Source organism: Manduca sexta, chromosome 28, assembly GCF_014839805.1.
Source record: "Manduca sexta isolate Smith_Timp_Sample1 chromosome 28, JHU_Msex_v1.0, whole genome shotgun sequence".
In the NCBI taxonomy this organism is placed as follows: Eukaryota; Metazoa; Arthropoda; class Insecta; order Lepidoptera; family Sphingidae; genus Manduca; species Manduca sexta.
Genome location: NC_051142.1, coordinates 15,573,188 through 15,595,514, shown reverse-complemented (window position 1 = coordinate 15,595,514; position 22,327 = coordinate 15,573,188). Strand labels below are relative to the sequence as shown.

Here is a 22,327-nt window from a genome sequence, read left to right as displayed (position 1 = left end):
TCTTATTTGAAGTACCTAAGTACTTAATGACAACCTTTACCTGAAAGGGCATCAACATCTAGTGAGGGTTGTATCTTTTCCTTCCGGCTTACGTACTTTCTCGATACCTTTCTTCCGGTAAGTGGCGAGTACTTTCCACTGCGCGTGGCATTATCAACGCGACAATTGTTTAAATGTTACAATTACGTAAATGCCATTGTAAATTGTGTTTTAAGTATTTTACGTATACAACTATAGAATCATAAAACAATCAATGTTTATGTTGATTTGTCGGTGAAATGTTTTACACTTGTTTAATGCACAATTTTACCATGGTTAATCGAGAATATTTTATAATCAATATTGGGAACACATTAGCGACTTATATAACGCGTGCGATTTATATTACCTACCTAATTCTGGTTACTTTGCATTGTAAACAAAACAATGGTTTCAAATTTATATTTTTTGTTTCAGATCGACAGCGTTGACGAGTCACATTGACGCCGCGGGACATTAAATCAAAGCTCCGGCGTGTAGTTCTCGTGGTGTTGTGTTGCGCCCGCGCCTCGCCCGCCCGCGCACGGCCCGCGTCGCACCGCACCGCCTGCGCCACTCGGTCGCCGCGAGCTGTCAGACGTGCACGTATTGCCGTCTCATGCGCGTTCCTCGCACGATACTTTAGTGACTTATTAGTTTTAACACGAATCCAACACGCTCCCGCGGTTATTGTGTACGAGTGAATCTCCAAGAATTTTAATTGTTACCGTTTTTGCCAACATTTTCACCTACAAACGAACAAGTGCATCGAGTGTAGAGAAGGCTGCATTCCAAACCGGTGTCGTTCTTTAACGGGCGAGCTGTGCACTGTGTACTACTTGTTGTGTATGTGTACTTTATATTAGCCGCTCGCGTGCAGGGGAGCGCCCGGTGTGAAACCTCCCGCGGGACACGTGGGAACCGGGAACGCGAGTGTTGTCAGAATGTAATGTAGTGATCGTCGACGACACAAAATGGCTCGAGAAAACGAGCGGCATTGCCTCGACGCGGCCGCAAAAAGCCAAACGGAAAGATTGCAAGACGCGGAAAAAACACCGACCGATTGCAAACCTAACGGTCTGCGAGTGCGCTTCCTGGACGAGGAGGGTAAGACTGAGCGCACAGTCAGTGCAGACGAGGTGGACTGCGCAGTCACGCGCGTCAAGAAGATTCACATCCTGAAGAACCGCAGCTCGAGCGAGACCAGCATCCTTCTCCGCAATCCTTCGCTCCTGAAGCGGCGGTCTAGCGACCGACGTCACAGCGACGGACTGGCCGATTGTGCCAACAACAATTCTGCTTCTAGCGAGAATTTGAACCGCGAACATCGCCCCGAAGACGACACTACCAAAGATGCGCACGGACACGGCTTTAAGAAAAACTGTAACGTGTACAGCGTACACCAGGCGAAGACTTTGACGCCAGAGCGGAAAAAGACTTTGCCGCTAGCAATGCCGCGACTTATTGGCCACCGGCTGCAGGAGGGTAAATCGATCCTGCCGGCAGAGGTGTGTCTTGCGGAGGGACTGTCCGGGAAGGACTTCACGGCGCGCGCCATCGGCCGCCTGTCCCGTGGTATCGGCAAGCTGCTGCGCCGCTCCAACAGCGTGCGCATCAGCGATCCCGACCCCGTGTACAAAGTGGCTTATCTAGGCAACGTCCCCACCGGCTGGGCCAGAGGTAAGTCTTATCTGTTCTCGTAATACCTTTGCTGTCTGGTATCCAGGTCAAACATTGCGAAACTGCGATCGTAAGAGCGGCACCGCACTGCACATGCAACGTCTAGTTACGATCGGGTAAAAAATGTCGATAAAGCATTGTGCTGATTACAACATGCGTGCTCATACAATACAACGCGGCACGTACCCACCTGTGACTTGGTTTGGCAACAACAACTACACAACACTAATCTAGATATCGATAGATAAGCTTGTAAATGTTCTGGTGTATTTTTTAAAAGACAAAATCCCGATCCTTGTCATACAAAAGATTTTAAAGAGTCGTCACAAAATATCGCGTACAGTCGTTTAGAAATGTGAACTACAGCTGTAGAAATCGCTCAATATTATATAAAAACAAAAATATTATGTAACATTTATATAAGTTACCGCTGATATCCATGCATGTCAAGATACTGCAAACATTTCCGCTTTAAAAAGCACATTGTAATTGCTTTATACCTACTCATTAAACATTTAAATCGCAACCTGAATGTAAAAAAAAACATCCCTATAAACTTTTTATAAACCAACAAATTATTTCGGAGTAACAAACAAAATAAAAACTTGTAATTACAAACCAAACATAAACCGCCAATTTCGTGTTTCGTAATTAGCTACATTAAAAAGAGCGAATTCGCGAAACTGTTCTCGAACTTGGAACTAATACACCGAATATTTTGTTTGTTCAGGTGTATCGGCCGCTATTATAAAACGGGCAGTAGTGCTTGACTTCACGATATCACACGCGAAAGACCGAATGAACCGAATCTTCGATGATCTAAAGAAACATTGCGTAATTAGTTCAAGGTAAATCGTTCGACCGAATCGTTTCGTTCACCAAACTAGTAGGCTTATTATTGATGATTAAATCCAGCGGAAAAACATTACCCTCAAAATATCTACTTGACTATATTACTTAAGACGTAGGTACAAATAGCATGAAATCGTTATTATTTTTTTATAAATTAATAATTTCCTCCCCCCAATTTTTACTCCTTCCAGAATAAATATTTTCCTGGGATAAAAAGGAGCCTTTAGCACTCAAAAGTAATGTAGCTTCCTATTAGTGATTTTTTTTAAATCATTTTAGTAGTTTCTGAGATTAGCTCGTTCAAACAAACACTCTTCGGCTGTATATGAGTATAAATTTAATAGTAGCATTTAGGCCAGGAAATAAAAGGGCGCCATTTAATTGCAATTTAAGATTGGCCACGGCAATCCGTGGACCATGAAAAAGTGTTTAAGTAAAGTGAAGTCTTATTTACCGTAATTAGCTTATCGAATTGTATGTTTAAGTGCTGTTATTACGCAACATAACAGCTCAAACAATCGTTATATAAAAAAGTAATTGGTAATTATCTCAGAAGTTTCATAAAAAAATAGGCTTAAAAATAAGTATAATGAATGGAACATGTTAATGCAAGAATACCCGGAAGATGAATTTCGAGAGGTTCATAAATATTTAATTTCGTTAAACATATACAGAGTGAATTAGAATTAATGATCAGTAAAAATACCTGTTTGATATAATAAACTTCGCCCCTCATACATCTCCGTTTATTATTAAAATTTCTTTACAACAATCATAAATGTCATATGACAGATGGCAATACCGTTTAATGAAAATGTATTTCGTGAAATTATTTTAAATTACGAGCTACTTTTGCTAACAAAAGCAAAGTAAAAACCATATGTTTTATTATCATTTCAAATAATAATAATATTGGAACATTTTATCGTAAATTATTATTGTCGGAAAACAGAAAATGAGGTCTTTATTATTTTTTTTTAAAATAAATGTCAAAATTACACTGCATTTTATAATTAATATGATAATGGATTCTTGAATGATAATGGATCTTTGAATATTTTAATTTTATTATGCAACCGCATCGAAATTACAGTTCGTTTGTAATAAGGATCCAACTCAAGGAACTGGTTCGTCATTTCAAATACAGAATGACATGTTACATCACTAATTTTCTTCTGCATCTGTAAACAGCCATTACTTCCGTGATTGCCAATCTTCACTTCCCTATGATAATTTAAAATGATGTAAATCGCGAGCATTATCAACGTAATATTTGACATTTATAATTATTTTTGGATAAAGCGAGTTTTTAAAATATTTGACATATTTTAATAAAATGAGGTAATTCAAAATAATCATTCATTTACGGGTTAAAAGAAATTTATTCTCAAAAAAGACAATATTTAATTACTTAGGAGTAGATGCAATATTGATCGGTATTCAGACAAAGATGCTCTTCGAACACATTCAACGTATTATTTTGTAGTCAAACATCAGTATTTGTCTCTAACATATTGAGCAAGTTTTTTTAATTACATTGTTATTTGTGATTTTATTCATAACGAATGCGTCATAAAATCCTATCATTTCTTTTAAGGCTTACTAAAGTTTATCGATTTTACATTTACGATAGTGTACATTGTAATAAAGACAGTTTGCAACACTGATGTACTAATAGACCTGTTCAGGAAAATGAATCAATTACAAAACTGTGTCGCAATCAAATTTCAACGATAAAAATAATAACAAAAGTACGTAGTTGAGTAAATGCTACCGGTTGCTTATTGAATTATGTACAATATTCACTTTTATCCGCATTTATGGATTACATTGTAGTCATTTTCCACGATAAAATTCTTAATCTTTATTTTATCTCATCTCAGTTATAATAAAAATCGAGCGAATATAACAATGTCTATTTTTTTTACAGTACAGTTACGAATTATGCATTTCTGGACAAAAAAATATGTCCATAAAGTATTCACATCTTATTGATCGGTTTACAAATTAAAAACGTAGCGTATAAATCTACGTACTTATATTCCTCATGGAATTTCAAAGCCTTGAGCCTGCGCGACGCATAGCTTACCCAGCGATGCGACAAAACACATTACTAAAGACAATAACACTGGACTGATATTTCTAACCAGAACATTGTATTTTTACCTCTCGTTTGTGCGTGTGTTTTGTTTATGCGAAGGAGAACGAGATTCGGTCGCTGCTGACGTTACGGCCAACTAGAAATACCTGTTACGTTCAACCGAATACATCCCACCGAACCACTTAAATACGCCACGACTCATATGGCGAGATATTCGATGTTTATTTGGAAAGATGACGGTTCTACTAAGCCTTTATTAAAGTACAGGGAAAATTCTTGTAATAATTCTGTACACTAAAACGAATATATGTCTATTAGACTACAGTGAGAATTCTCGTAAACATTCTGTAGACTAAAACGAATATATGTCTATTAGACTACAGATAGAATTCTTGTAATCATTCTGTAGACTAAAACGAATATATAAGTCTATTAGACTACAGTGAGAATTCTTGTAATCATTCTGTAGACTAAAACGAATATATAAGTCTATTAGACTACAGAGAGAATTGTAATCATTCTGTAGACTAAAACGAATATATAAGTCTATTAGACTACAGAGAGAATTGTAATTATTCTGTAGACTAAAACGAATATATAAGTCTATTAGACTACAGAGAGAAGTGTAATCATTCTGTAGACTAAAACGAATATATAAGTTTATTAGACTACAGTGAGAATTCTTGTAATCATTCTGTAGATTATATATCTATCAGTGGCGATGGGTGAATTTTTTTGAAAACGAACCCGATACAAAATAGATGCTATGCATAAATGCGGTCTGTAAATCGTTCTAATGATTATTTACGAAAGTGAAGCCGGCTCGAATTGGGTTATATGGACTCTTTGCCACTGATATCTATGCACATTGTATACTGCCGTGCTAAGCGCAAAAGCGGTATGTCAGGAAAACCTTATTTCGAGATAATCGAAGCTTTATAAATATAGTTTTGCATGTACAACCGAGATAGAGAAATTCTTTTAAGGTTTTTTTTAACAAGTTCTAAACAAGCTAGTTAGGTTAGTTCATTGGATGGGTATTTGACGACATAAAAATCAAGACTGTGATTTTTTTTGAGATACCGCTTTTGAGTTCAGCTCGACAGTATAGCCACGCTACAACTATTACGAGCTTGAATGGGCCGGTTTGAAGAGGCGGTATAACTTGGCAAAAAACTGATAGCAAGTGACAGCTTGTCGCGGACAGAGGGTTGAGGACTAAAAAAACTCCTAACTCAAACAAAAAACACATAAACTGCGTTGTTAAACCATTTTAACGATAGTTTTTGTAAGAGTTATTGGTCTACTGTTTTAGCTTGAATGGGCTTATCTCTGAAAATGCTTCGATTTTGAAAATTCTTGAACTAATGGAAATTTGAAAAGCTTCTACTACTAAATATAGTAAGACTAGCGACCCGCTTCGGCTTCGCACGGGTGCAATATTTCTCCACTATTTAATGGATGTTATTATACATATAAACCTTCCTCTTGAATCACTCTATCTATTAAAAAAAACCGCATCAAAATCCGTTGCGTAATTTTAAAGATTGAAGCATACATAGATAGGGACAGAGAAAGCGACTTTGTTTTATACTATGCAGTGATACCAGCCCTGTATTATTTATACTGGCCCCCTTTACCACTGCGAGGGTTTTTCTATCTCTGAGTGCTATAGGTTTTTTCCTGAGCACGGGCCTGACAGATACTGTTTACAATATACAAATATATATAAAAGTATTAACGGTAAGAGATAAAATGTATTTATAGATGTAAAGCTTTACAAACGTATAATTTTCAAACTGTTTGAAACTCGCACTTACATACAAAGAAAAATATCTATTCCAGATTTTATGATTGATATATCTCACGTTTTATGGACCAATAAAACACAAAAATAACCAATATCAACTTTCTGCATACATTACTTATATTGCTTTGAAATTTATGGCCCCCAAAACCGCGAACGAACTACGCATACTTTTATTATAAATTTACGATCTGCGAAGGAGTCACGCTGGTGGGAAGTGATCATTCTAAACCTCAGTCTATCAAAAATACCATAGAATAAAAAACCGCGATAGAATCCGAAAAGTAGTTTAATTTCAATGTCTAACCTTCGCGTAAACATAAGAAATCATTATGCAATACCATAGTTACACGTACACAGATTTAACATTACCAATCAAGTGGAATATTGTTAAAAAGGACAGGCTCCGATCCTAGAGTTCTCGAATCAAATTACGACTTACGCTGATTGCTTTCGGATGACTTATTTCTAATTTAGACAATAAAATGCTTTGTTATTTTTATCAGACAACTAACTGGCCTGCGGCTCCGTTCCGTAAAAATGTTTTTCGGAATCCGGTATATTTTCCCGAGATAAAAGGCAGCCTATAGCACTCCGAAATAATAGCTTACTATTAGTGAAAAAAAATCAAAATCGGTTTAGTAGTTCCAGAGATTACCGCATTCAAACAAACTTCAGCTTTATAATACTAGTATAGATAAAATTCATTTTCAATTGAATAGAAATGGTTTTACACTTCAATAGTCATTCCGCTTAGTTTGAAGATTTCTTTTTTACATAGCTAGTATGCTACTTAATTAGTTCTATTCCAATGTTAATTAAAATTAACATGCAATCAATGTCATCATGGGATCTATCTTTTCCTGATGTGTACATCAAAATTGATATAATAATTACAATATCTTACTAACAAGGAAAATATAAAGACGTGCGCGTAATTTATACCTATTAAAATGACCTCTAGTCATTCTAGACCTTCTATTGTAAACTACAGCCCGCATGTGGTCAGGATCTATTTAAAGGGTCTTTTGTAAAGAGGATATAATCATACAAGGATAACTTAGTATTTAAATAGATTTGTTTTGTGTAATTTCAGAATATTATGTTTTTTATTGCATCTAATGTCGGATGTATAAGATATTTTAAAACTGATATTCTTTCTGGATTTCTATGTCGTTAAAATATTTTAGAGCTTACTAGTTATGTATTTTATTTCTTAATTATTATAAGTGAGTTTTAATACGTATAATTTTAATTACGTAAACTGAGTTTTGTGTTGCAATCTTAATGTTATCACCAAGTTATTAAATATATATAATTATTTTTTATACGTACGTGCACGGCAAATTGACCCTGAACCTGATTGTAAGTGGAGTGGGGCCCAATAGAATGTCGACTGACGAGAGATGATCACCCCTCAACAGTCGACACAATTATGCCGGCCTGTTGGATATACAAAGGCTGATATTGGAACGCGACACACTTACCTGGGCCACTATGGCGGGTAATACCTTGTGTACGGTGGTCGCTATCCTGGTGGATATTAAATATATCCTACCACCAGCGATCAAATACCACAGAATACACTACAGTAGGTACTAGGTGCAATTATTCCGTTTCAACACACTGAGTAATTATTTGGCCACGACACAATAAGCATTTAGCATCACGGCAAAATTTACTAAATAAGGAGAATTTGGCACAACGATAATTATACTGAAATGCATTAAATTTGAAATATAAAAACTTCTGTTTTATACACAGTTGGTCTCATTCGTTTACTGTTTCTTATCTCGTGAGAGGTTTTGTGTTTGGATATATTTTTTTATATCCAAATGGCCACTGCAGAAACGAGAAATAAAATTTTGGGTCGGTCAAAATAAAAATAAATAAAACAGGAAAAATATATATGAACGCGCAAAAAGTGTTATGTCGGTATGGCTTTAAAGCGTTGATGACGTTCTCGGCACGCACTTTGACTACAGCGAAGTAAGGAAAGGCAATGGTTTTAATATCATAATGCCTATGTATTAAATTTGTATTCCGCTATAAAATGGTTTCTACAGATCGCCAATAGAGGTCTTTCGATTCGTCTTTAGTGTATAACGTTTAAAGGTTATATTATTATTTTTTAATTTCATTTATAAGTGAATTATGTAAAAGTATATAGTTCCCGATGAATACGTTGGAAGCGCATCGTAACATCGCTCGTTGTAAAAAATACGCCGTCTGTATATCATCTACATATACAAAAACTTCACATACGCATTTATAATACTAGTGATAGGAGGACTCCTCTCATAAACTGTCCATAGGAAGGAAGACTAGATGTTCTATTTATGTAATAAACATTTTCTATGGAACTTGTTATTGCATCTCCATGATTTTCCCGTAATTACACATTTATAGTAACTGCATGAGGATACATTGAACTGTAAATTATAATTGCAACTTTAATATTCGCATCCTTATTACTTATAGTGTTTAACACATCATTCCGTGAATGTTTTCCAGCAATAGTTCTGTTTAAAGTTGATGAAACGGGCATTTTGCTCGCCGTGGTAAGCGCTGTCATTTAAACTTTGAACTATAAAGTATTAATCACTCCACTCCACTGCGGTCATCCTTCGACATTAGACTTATATTACTTAGTAATCCAGCTACAATGTCTTCAAATCCAGTAGTACTAACACGATACATCTGGCATTGTACGTAAATGATCCAGAAGTTATAGAACGCTGGTTGCGATGACAGCCCTAATCCTTTACCTAGTGCCTGTAGAATGTGGCGATCCAAGGACACGAACTTTATCTTTATCTATTATATTGCCATTACTGCTAGTATTGTATATTGACGATCGAGAAACTTCTAGATCGCTCGAAGTAAACTCAGTCCTTTACCTAGTGATCCTATGGCATGAAACACTTCAAAGTTCGTTACTTGTAACTAATTCCACATTCTAGGAGGCAGGACTGGTCGTCTTAATCGTACTAGGAATAAAACCAGCCGAACTGCGGCTTTCACTAGCCTTTAGCATGCATCTGAAGATGGATGCCGCGCCGTGCAGTGAAAGTAACCGCGCAGAATCTCCGACTCCGTACTTTTACTTTTTTTAAGAGGATGTTTTATTGTGTGATTTGTATTCACTTGTGGTGCACAGGTGTGTTCGGTCTTGTTTGAACATCCGCCACGCCTCGATCCTGAGCATTCTGTATAGCATTTTTTGTAGTGTTTTAAAGATTCAACTTTCGATGATTGTGAGCGTATTTTTTTCAAAATTATCGCCGAAATCCAGTATATGACCGTACACTATACTACCATTCTTTGTTAGGTCAAAAAGAACATTAAAATGTATCAGATATTGTAATTTAAGTATCTGATTTTTTTGTTGGTGTCTTAATTTAAAAGAGGAGTCTATTTATTTCTTAGAGGGTTACCAGCCAGTTATTCCTCAAAATATTAATTACCGATAATGGACGTACAAAATAAAGTGATGCGCAGTAGACGTGTTAAGGTAAACATTTTACATTATCTACTGATTGAACCATTGATACTAGAATTTTCTTTGCTTGAGCTACCTTCTGGCGATAACATACCAGTGGCGAAGCGTCCTTACAATTCGATTCCTACCGTCTTCCATTTTAGGTTTATTTACGATTGTCTTAGTTTTTGTTTTCCGATTAAATTAGCCGTGATATGTAAACTAAGGCAATTTTATTTGGTTCAGGATACCGTTTAAAAAAAATCACTTTTCGCCACTATAACATACTATAGTAAATTTTATAGATTCTTTTGTCTTTACTGGAGGACCATTATTAATAAAAAATAGGAGAATCTACATAAAATCAAAGGCGAGAGGGCCACGTAATATTTTCTTAGCATTCTTTCTATCTTATCCTCATTAGAGTGTATAAAACCCGTTCAGCTATTTATAATATATGGACGAATAAATTCACAAACCGCAGATTATAGTGTTTATATTCATTTATAAGTCATTGTTATATAAAGTGTACTTATTGTTATTGGCAGCTTATTAGGCTAAGAAAGGACTAGTTTTATTTTTAATGTCTTCTAGTAGTTTTAAGGGACTTCATATGCCACAGATAAATAATCCTTATCTACATGATTTAAATCTTTTCACCCTAAACTATACAAATGAAGAAACAATTAAAAACCCAAATTATAATTCTAAATATAGTCTTTTATGTACATTATACCTCAGATCTGTTGAAAAATATTTGTAATACGTATACCCGACTGCTTACAGGGTGACGTAGATTATCTAACTGCGCAAAACGTTCAAATCCTTGTTAAACAGATTCCTCTGTGGTAGCTGTAAACATAGAGATAATTTTAATCTGCAAACTTCATTTAAAAAGTTATTACTATGAACGCATTGCATTCTTTGGCCTTCATTCATTTTAAACTGTCTGCCCTCTGATCTCATCTGGACATGTGATCAATATTTAAATATATTTGTATTGTGTCGTTTGTATTGCGTTATTGGCTAGCGCATTATTAATTAGTATATCAGCCACGCCTTAAGATTCTTAGGTAGATACTTCACATTCTTTTTAGTTTTTAATAAAAAATTACTTAATGACCGATAAAATACTGAATTTCTCAATTGTGGCTCCATCGTTGACAGACGATGATTTTGCCAATGTCAAAGTTAAAAGTAGGAAAAGTTACGGTAAATTTTTATGGGTCTAATATCGTATATAATATGAGTTAGTTTTTATTAGGAATTACACGAGTTGAAGCTTGAAAGTCAGTCAGTGCGAACAGTATTTTGTTTTTAAGAAGAAAAACTATGCACTCACAATAAATAACATTAGAAAGAAGGTTGCGTTCATCTTCAATAACCACTGTTATTTTCCGGGTTTTAAATGAAAAATATTCATTTAACACAAAGGATATTTGGCTACACATAACAAAGTATGAATGTAACAGTAATTTACAAAATTAATAAATGTATTGACAACGGTCACCACAGTTCACGCTAGGCAAGCCTGTATCGTGTACTCCCGTGACGTAAGAACTGTAATTTTCTAGAACAAAAACAGCTTACGTTCATCAGGACGTGATCTTACTGTATACAAGTATGTTACGGTTTTAGGCATAGTAATCTTTGTTTGCTTAATATCTATCATGTATACCTTATATCGAATTATTAAATATTCTTTGTACTGTAAGTCCTTACTGCAGATTCTAGAAAAATTGCCATATAAGATTTTTCCTTTCTTTCAGTCTCGTGTGCTAAAATCCGGATCCGTTCAAGAGTTACTACGTCTAATTACAAACTAATCTTCACAATCTATCTTATTCATATTAGTACATTGTAACCAATATGGATAATCATGTTAATACACCTTAAGCCTCGACTCCTCATTGTTGGATAACTCAGTTACGTCACAGTTTGCGTCAACGTTAAGCAACGTTGGAATTTAAAGCCGACATTTCGCGCAAATCTTCTTGGTATTGGAGAAAAGTGATAGGCCGAGTGTCGTAATGAATCTAAATAGATTAAATAAATACTTATCATAATGCGAGACTTTTGTCTGTTATGTCAAAAGCAATGAAAGCGTACGTAAATGTCCGTTTGGGTTCTACAAAAGAAGTTCGGAGATAACAAACAAAAAAAATACAGTCGAGTTGAGAACCTCCTCCTTTTTTGAAGTCGGTTTAAAAAGAAAACAGATCAAGCAATCTTAATCTTCAATCCGATTCAGAGACTTAACCGATCACAATAACTCATTTGTAAGCATGTCAAAAGAAACTTTGCTCTGATTGGTCCATTTTTGAGATAGAAAAAAGTGATTGGGATCGTTTTGTAGGATATGCGAATGAAGTTAAAATACGATGTTATCTATTTTAATATAAGCTATAGAGTTTCTTTGAACGCGCTAATCTCAGGAAAGACTAAAGTGATTTTGATTTTTTTGTTACTAATAGGAAGCTAGGGACAAAATAACCTATAGCACTCAGAATAAATCCGGAGTCCTATAAGCTATTTTGTCCGGGGAAAATACAAAGTGGTAGTTTATTCACGCGGCCGGAGCTGTGAGCAAAAATGAGTTTCTTATAATTTTTTTGGGGGTGTTACTAAAACAACCACATCAAAATTGTTTTGGAGTTTGCGTAATAAGGTTTTATATGTTTCATTTTTGTTGTTACATTAAGATTAAAGATTGTAGTTATCTGGTCAATGACATTTACTTAATGTAGGTTAGAAATGACAAATGTTCTTAATACAAAAGTTACTTATAAAGCTACTGGGGTCTATTCCCGAAATCGTCTAAAAGATTGCATTACAATGGTTGACAGGAAGCGTCTACACGGTAATTTGAATACACCTAACCCTTCACCTGTACGTGTAGGACGCGGTCGCTCTGACTGAACCCTCGCGGAAGTGCGCTTCGTGCTCCCGTCTCCCTCTCTCCCCTCTCCGCTCTCCCGTCTCCCTCTCATTCACGTCTCCAAGTTTTTTTTCCACATTCCAAGCACCATTGTTTGCTTGGTCGCTCCCACCGACACGGTCATTACTTCAGCTTTAGTAAGTCAACCTTAAAGTGAGACGTTACGGTTGGTTTTGCGACGCAAGAGTAACAAGTAGCTCGGTTACTTCACGCGGTTTGAACTTGACGCGTAGACATTTGTGGTTAATGCGTAAGTAAAATACTAATACTTTTAAATGCTTGTTTAATTTTAAAAAATGTACCTCAAACCACAGTATAATTACAATTGCCTGCGTTTCATAACGAAAACTTAGTATGAGTTATGGAGTTTGTACTAGGGGAGCCCATGAGGATATTTTTGGATTTACTCAAGCATGACATTAAAATATTTTACTCCTACGATCCAATCTTCCAAATTCAATAGATCCTCACGAGTCTCGAGGAAATTCCCATTTAGCATCGTCGGCTCCTCTATTATTGGAAATCACTCAAAACATTACTTCTCTAAATTAATACGGCTTTATTTCTGTACAATTGGCATCCATAGACTCTTTCTACCCCAAATTATAAGACTACTAAAATACATAGTGATGAATTGCAATTGAATTGAGCTCAAGGAACGTTTCAAGATATCAAATACCATAGATAAATGCGGTTCGATAGTTAATCTCAAGTTATCGCAGTGGTTCAACTGAGAAGTGTCACCTGAACGTGTATGTAGGTTAAATAGTGATAACGGCTAACCGTATGGTTATCAACTGTGAACTCTCGCGACTGTTCATTGTAGATATCATTTGTCACTTTTTATATGTATGATACGTTTCTCCCCTTCCTAGATCCGTTTCCTTGCGTCCGTCTTGGAAATCAAACCAGATCAAACCAATCTTGTACATGACTTGAACACAGACGGCGAAAAATTGGTTCCTTAATTGCACCTCTGCCTACACGTTCGGGGATAAAGGCGTGAAGTGTGTTTATTAGTTTTGTGTTATGTATACTATGCCCCACTGCTAGGAATGGGTCTTCTCTGGTACAGATAGGGGCGTTGGGCCAGTACCTTGGTCTAGAGCAGCTTGGAAGGTTTCACATACCTTTGAAATTCTTAGATATGCTTGGCATGTGGGTATCCTCAGAATGTTTTCCTTTGAAATTAAAGCGAGCGATAATTTACACTTGCACATGCAACTTCAAAAGTCAGACGTGCGTTTAGTTTTTGCTGTCGTTCGTCTCTCGTCTGTCGTTTATTTCTAACTAGGCTATCGCCGCTTTTTCAAGTGCAATTTTTACAATAATTTCCAACAAACATTTTTAATTACAACCAAATTGATTTAACAGTTCTAAGCGTCCGAAGAACCGGTTTGGTCGCATGTTAGGTCCCGCGCGTCTCCGGCGACCGCTAGCGACCGCTCCGCCATTCGACAGCCGCCATTTTTATGTTCTTTTTTTGAATATTTTTGGTTTATGCATATTTGTGACTCTGTTAGCTGTTATTAAACTCGTAATTGGTATTATTAAAATCTTAATTATTTTGCCTATAAATCTTTGTTTCAACTTACGTTCATAATTGACATGTATTATAGTCATTAAGATGCGAAATCGGGTTTTCGTTTTTTCAACTTGTATTACATTATTAAATTGTTATATAATTGGTATAGTGAATGAATATGGGTTGTGAACTGTGATGGTGTATGCCCAGGTTGAACTATTAATTTTTGAATTCCGCAAAATTCCTTTACTGAAACTGGACGAGGACTGGAATTCCTGCTAGAAGCAAAAGGCAATTATTTCGCCTCTGCCTACCCCTACGAAATATAAAGGCGTGATTTTATGTCTGTTGTTTAAAATCATGCGGAACTTGGTACCAAAACAATGATACGTTCACAATCGCATAAGGAAATCGTTGAAATAGTTATTTCTTGTAATTATTAATATATTGATAATGGTTTGCCGACATGCTGTTTATCTGACTAGCCACCTTGACACGGATGCCAAGGGGATACTTTAATATCACGCCACGAATAAGGTGAATTTCTACCCTGGTATACTTGGATGATAGGACAGTGCAGGGGAGTCAGTTGTTCATGAAATGAAGAATGAAGATGTTATTGGTTCTGGATAGAATTTATAAGTACTCCAAGTACATCCCAATTTTATCGGATACCCTCTAAGGGTGTAATAATTTGTTGAGCTAAAACATGGACTCTGGGTGACCTCAATCTACATCAGTGACATGAAATAAGATAGAAGAAAATGAAAATAATATTGATATAAAACTTAACCAGATTTTTTCCAAAATGCAATAACAATATAGTTTGTCTACAACGTATCCAATGGATGCAATGGAGCCTGCTGCGTGTGCTCACGTGGTCGCTCAAAGAAAGCGTAGCGTGAAGGTCGCCCCGCATAGCCTACTGCCCCCTGCGCCCCTCCGCGCTTCACTTGACTTTTACGCGTCCTCCTTATAGTATATGCCAGGGATAAATTTGAATTTCGGCCTTTGTAGGAAGTTTATAATCGATTTACTTGATGTTTTTTGTGTTTAATTAATTTTATATTAATTTGGGTATGGTCGATACAATTTTGATTATAATAATGCGGTAATTCTCTATTAATACAACAAATACGTTAAATAAATTACATAGCAATTAACAACATAGATGATTTTGTTTGCGGATCTGGCGATTTCTGTTGGATACCTAAAGAATGTTTTTATAATAACCACCGGTGGTTTTAATCCCATTGTTCGTTTTTACGAAGTATTATTATAGTTATCTAAAAATATATATTTTGCATTTGTGTTCCCATGAAAATAAAAAAAGTAAAATACAATAGGTAAAATGGCGAGTTAATATTCTTTAAATGCAAATTATGTTGCAAACATGAATGTCCGGCGTGATGTTACGCTCTGACACACACGGAGACAAACACACACATACACATTTATTTTGCACACCAGCTTGTGAAGAAAGACAAAAGATTTCACACCACATATTATGCATACGATTATATCAGCTCTGAATATAATTGTATGTAATGTTTTAAGTTGACTTTATGCTTTACCATATTGTAGAGTAATTTTGATTACCCCATTAAGGGCCGTTCAAGTATTATAACTCAATTTTCGAAGATTTTTGAGACCCCACCCCCCATGTAACGCGTCGTAACGTTTTCCTGTACTTCCCCGCCTCTCCCTCCAAAAGTTATGTAACTCTAAAGTGTAATTTTTTTCTAATATTCACAATTATGTTACGCAAAATACCGGAAAGCCGCTAAAATACCTTTATTATTGTTTAAAAAAAAATTGTTACATAACGCTTTGTACGAAACCGCCTTCTACCCTATAACGCATCGTAACGTTTTACAAAACCCCCCCTCCTCCCAAATTGCGTTACGTAATACTTGAACGACCCCTTTCTGAGGGACTGCCCAACCACAAACTAAGCAATCAACCAGAACGGCATAATACCAGCAGGAAAGAGGTACTATGCAGACCATTCCTCAGGCCATGCCCAACAATTAATTAATTCTCTATGCCACATATTATTGACAGTGAATAAGAAGCACGTAACACAACGCGTTTCGTTTAATATAGTTGAAATTGCCATACAGACTACCATTCCGCACTAATTTCACGAAGATAACGTAACACGGCCGCGTTTCGGGTATACTGTCATAGAGAATAAGGCCTCAGTATGCTATTATATAGTAAAGGACTAAGAAACCTATTCTATATCTCAGCGTTTGGAACTTATTAGCTCCGTTTCGTTTTGGCAAAACCCAGTATTATATCGAATATATATGTAATAAGTTATTAATATAGCTTGATGAAACTCGAATTTCAACTCGTATTGCTAAACATGAAATAAACGAGCTGTCGATACATTCCGTAACTTTTGTATCAAATGTCACGTGAATGTAAAATTAATATTCAAGAATTATTATTGGTAAACAGAAATGTACGAAATGTAATATTTAATATGTCGGTGTCGTTTATGTTCTCATTTTGAACTTATTTACGTAACGGTTTCTCGCATATCAAAGGCGGTAATCGGAAGTTTCAGTGCCTCAATTTTGTTCAAACACTTTGACAAATGAAATGTAATTGAAATTCGGGATTTCTTGCTTTTCTTATTTAAATCATGCATAGCAGTGGCGAAAGGTGGAATTTTTCAAAAGGGAACCCGACACGGCATATAGGTGCTAATGTGCAGGAATGCGGTTTGCATTTCGTTCTACTGATAATTAGATTCTAAATAAAGGGAGACGGCAGATATCGGGTTATACGGATTCTCCGCCACTGATACATATATACAAATTGGGTGACTTCTCGCGAACCAAAAGGTTCGGCAACTCATATCTGTGCTGCACCACCAGGCTGTGGAATGGTTTGCGTTACGTTTTCCCTCTTTCCTATAACTCGGGGTTCTTCAAACGGAGCGTGAAGAAGTAATTATGCAGGCCGGCATGACTGTGCCGATCGTCCGGGGATGCTTGTATATTTTGCCGATTAACATTTTCTTGGGCTTCACTTCGTTAACATCAGCTGCAGTTAAGCTTCTGTGCCGAGAAAATAAAAAAAAAATTATATGCGCCATAGCTTTTTAACATAAAAGGTCCTAAATCGCTAAGTATAAGATTTATATAGGACCAATGCCCTATCTATCTCTAGCGCCATAATGTGTCATATATCTTTTGACATACATATACAAAACAGGTACAATGATACAAACTGTGTGAACAGTAATATAGCCGTAACAAAGGAGTTGTACTTATTTTAATACTGCACACGTATTGCACGCCGGAAAATATATGGAGTGAATTATGAAATATTTACAAAGCATTGTTATAGGCGGCGGATGTCGCACGCGTTTTGTCACTTGATTACAATGCGAAAATATTTAAATTCGAGTGTGATATATTCTGTTTTGGAATTTGCGTGATTTTTTTCAGATTTTCGTTAGCCATGACCATAGCACCTACATCTAGAATCATGGATCTATTTTTTTAAATATTTTCGGTGTATTCTAAATATTCTCTCTGTCCGGTCTTTTTAAATAAACCATCCTAATCTTAATGTTCAATCTAATCCCGAAAACAATTCAATCAGAAAAGTCATTTGTGAGCATGCCGGAAATACTTGATTCTGATTGGTTCATTTTAACGATCGATTCAAGAAAGCGATAAGGAACGTTTAAGAAATCAGCGTTAAGGGGAAACGTTACATTGTGCATTTTTTGGCGTGTACTTCAAACAGGAATTTACATCGATATATATGTACTACGTACTAGATCTGGCGTACTACACTCATTGTGTTCGCCTGAACTGTACTGCAATCCGAACACCTGACTCAGTATGATTTCAACATTGACAGCGTATGGTTATGTACGGAATGGCGCTTATAATATAAAAACTCGAGTCTAAGTGTAAACCTGGATGTGAATAAAAATATTAGTCAAATTATTTGTTGTTCAAGTGAATAAATAGGTTATAATAGTGAAGTTTTGGTTGCCATTTTAGTTCATATGTTGAACAAATAGTTTATATGGACGTTCGTGTCTATAGAATATACGTTAATAGAAATATATAAACAGACATCTATGCGGTTTTATTTAACACAGAATGAATCTTGCATACAAGGGACCTACAGATAGACTAAAATATTCCATTAGTCCACATTAATATCCACCAACGAATTTCTACCAAGTTGTTACGCATTTAAGTATAATTTACAATGATAGCAATTAAGACTGGTCATGTCGAGGTGCTATTAACGTCGCCCGATTATCTGGTTAATGAGGTTATGACATTTGCTCGTTAGAGCGAGATATCGCTGTCTCTTTCTAACTTAGTGTAGTTAATGTTCCCAATGTTAATTCACGAAAATACTTTTTGTTATCATTGTTGATGTTAAAAAACGTTTTGACTGCAATCACTGTATTTTTTGCGACAAGTGGGCTTAATGTGGGTGTATAAAACTTAAAGGTAATGGTCCGACTAGGTCCGTTCGCTCATCTGAATTTACTCGCCAAAATTAGGAAATGGTGAATGAAAGCATCGCTAGTTTGTCTTCAGTTTCCGTAGGACTATAAAAAATAAAATAAATTAAAATGCTTTATTCATCACGTAGGCGAACATAGTTGCACTTATGATAAGTCAAAGTACATGAGAATATTTAATTATTACTTAATTAAATTAGCTTATATAAACAAAGACAATTTATATTGAAAATAAAATAAATTAAAAATATACTTAGTAAACAAAGAAGCCGGCTCGGGCTGGCAGGGAAGAAGAAGAAGAGAAGACTTCATCAAAGCTACTCTTTGAACTACTTAATGCTTGACATGTTAGCCGGCTAAGATGACAGCTACATGACAGTTAAATGACATTACGCGTGTCACGGGAATATAACTATTATTTATTACATAATAAGGTTATTTTTCCGTGACACGCGTAATGTCATGTAGCTGTCATGTTAGCCGGCTAACATTCCAATCATTCCGATGGCAAATAGGTTAAGCGATTTTATTTGCTACCTGCCGATATCTATATTAATAGTTTGGTCTTATTTATTTATATTTTACGTTTGCAAACATCAACAATGATGTTTTCCTCAATCGGTACTAGGAAACCATGTACAATTTAATCGTGAAACAAACGCGACGTTACTATAGATTAATGCTATTCGTACGTGATAAACCTTTGGGTATAAAACACGAGGTGATAGAAAATTCTCTGATTTTAACTTTTATAGCTAAAAAATAAATTACTAGGCTGACCTTGCGAATTAAATCCCATATTTCTGGAATATTCCGTAATAGTGGTCATGTGATAGTTTAAATAATAATGGACTAATTAAAAACTTGATATTCTCGTATAAAGAATTAATGATTTTATAACACCGGAGCACTTATGTTTTTTGCTATTTTATCTTTTTAATTATAACAAAAAATTGCACGACATTCATAATATCTATATATAATTATATTATAAAACAAATTATGTATGTTATCGTTTTTGTCAAAATCTAGTGAACGGATTTTTATGAAATTTGGTATGGAGATAGTTTAAGGCCCTGGGAAGGTTATAGGCTACTATCCCAGGAAAATATATAGCCGGACTTTTATCCCGGAAAACTCCTTCACGCGAGCGAAGCCGCGAGCAAAAGCTAGTTTTTAATGACAGAAATAAGTTCGTCTCGCTTTTGATTACAAGTTATTTTCAAGATAATGTCGAGTGTTAGATGTCATTAACTCTTTACTATGTTGCTTCCTGCGTCCTAATGTACGCTAATGAGTTTTTCGAACCGAAGTTATCTTTAGTTAACTGTAAATTAATCAATGAAGGAACGGCTAAAACAATTACATGTCCACAAGATATTTGAAATGCGCTCCGACGCCATTAAATACATTATCTTTTAAAATTATTTTTACTTTACGCCCTATAGTAAGTTTAGAAATCCGTATTATTCATCGAAGTCAGTGATATCTCATAAGTCTGGCGTATTAATTCTCTCAAATCGTTTATTATAGCTGCAGAGGGGTTTTATAAGGTATTGCGTTAATCCTGTAAGTTAACGGGGAATATTGCTACCATTTTTCGACGGCAAGATCCCCCCGAAATGTCTTCGTTAGTCGCTAGTGCCTCATTATTTAAAAATGAGATGCTACATGTGTTTTTTGCGTACTAGCGGCGCCCTATGTTATTTTTACACAATAATTTATACATCTATATATATAAATGAATCCCTATTTCCCTTGGTCACGCCATCACTCGTGAACGGCTGGACCGATTTCACAAATTTTTTTTTTTGATGTGTTTGTTATTGTCAGGAGAAGGTTCTTATGAAAGAAAAAAAATACATAACTGTCAATTGTTTGAAATAACTGTCAGCGATTGACAGAATGCCACTGCAAATTCATAGTTAAGACGGGACAATTCTGTCGGGTCAGCTAGTGTATTTATAAATTTAGAAGTAATTTAAAATTTAAAACTATGGACAATATATTTGGCATTTGCCTAATGAATGCACACGTGACTACTGTCCCGACTAGTTTGACCACTCTTGTCTGTTTTGGGACTTTAGATGCAATTTACGGCATTTGTCCGCTCTCTAGTTTACATTTTATAAACAAAAATATTTTAAATGCATTTGGTATTAGAGTTGCTTTTAAAAGTATCATTTTTATTATATAGATTGCTGATTATTGTGTAATTTTATAATTTGTTAAGTCTTATAGTGCATCCGCGTCGTAATGTTTTTAAAAGCAACGCTTTGAATAAATATATCTGTAACTAGTAACTACATAATAAATCAAATATGTAGTAATGATTTCTTAAGTTTACGCGAATGTTAGACATTTAAAAATTAAACTATTTTACGGATTTTATCGCGGTTTTTTTGACGTTTCGAAGACTTTGCAGCCTGTGGTCACGGGGGGAACTGAGGTATTGTTCATCCGCAAAGTCAGAGTAACAATATCTACCTACACTTTACAAATATACAACTTTTTAATTTTTTTTAAGCTGTTAGTGGTCCGATAAAATCCATAAAATAGTTTAATTTTTAAATGTCAAATATGAAGTGTCATCACTCATCACTTTGGTTTTAGTTCGAAAATGTATATTTTTTTCTGTATTTGCTATTGTATTTTGTCTCTATTTTCTGTTGTAGACTTTACAAAAGAACAATCTTGAACTCATTTTGCATCACAAAAGACATTGAGACCGAACATCTGTGCAAATGTAATGCAAAATACACCTTAGCCATTAAGAATTTGGAATTATTTTTTAAGGACACGAGTTCAATGTGCTGTTGTACATTTTAAAGTAATTTTAAACTTGGCTATCAGTGTGTTAATATCCCTTGAGGTAGATTTAATTTTCTCCGCTTTATAATGCCCTAGAGGTTTAAGGTTATTAATATATTGAGGAAAAATTGTAAGGTCGCAGATTCGTTTTGGAATAAATGAGGCATGAAAATATTGTAATATTAAATATTTTTATTATTCATAATTTTCTAAGGTATATCTGAAATCATTAGTAAAAGTTAATTAACTATGGGACCATATAATCTGATTCTTATCGGCTTCCCTTTAACAATTTATGTAAGCAGTATAGCAATAAATGATATTATTAACAAATTGAGAATTCACATTTCTAGCATAGTGGGTTAATATCCAATTATAATTAGTTTTATTTCTAGCAGTGGCGAAGGATCTATATAACCTGATTCCTGCCGGCTTCCCTTTCGTAACTTATGTAAAATCTAATTTTCACTGGAACGACTTGCAGGACGCATTTATGCATGTAAGTATGTATATATATGTATGTCGGGTTCTCTTTTCAAAAATATCACCCTTCGCAACTGTTACCTAGGTATGTTTTTGTCGGGTTCCTTTTCGGAAAATTTCA

General features: G+C 35.3%; 1 protein-coding gene across 1 annotated transcript in view; it reads left to right on the top strand.

The window, feature by feature from the left end:
- The first annotated feature begins 570 nt into the window (after positions 1-570).
- LOC115455593 overlaps positions 571-22,327 on the top strand; it is an 89,044-nt gene continuing 67,287 nt past the window's right edge. The window contains exon 1 of the mRNA XM_030184218.2: positions 571-1,698. Within this exon, the coding sequence (XP_030040078.2) occupies positions 993-1,698 (706 nt within the window). The 5' untranslated portion in view covers positions 571-992. The remainder of the gene's footprint in view (positions 1,699-22,327) is intronic.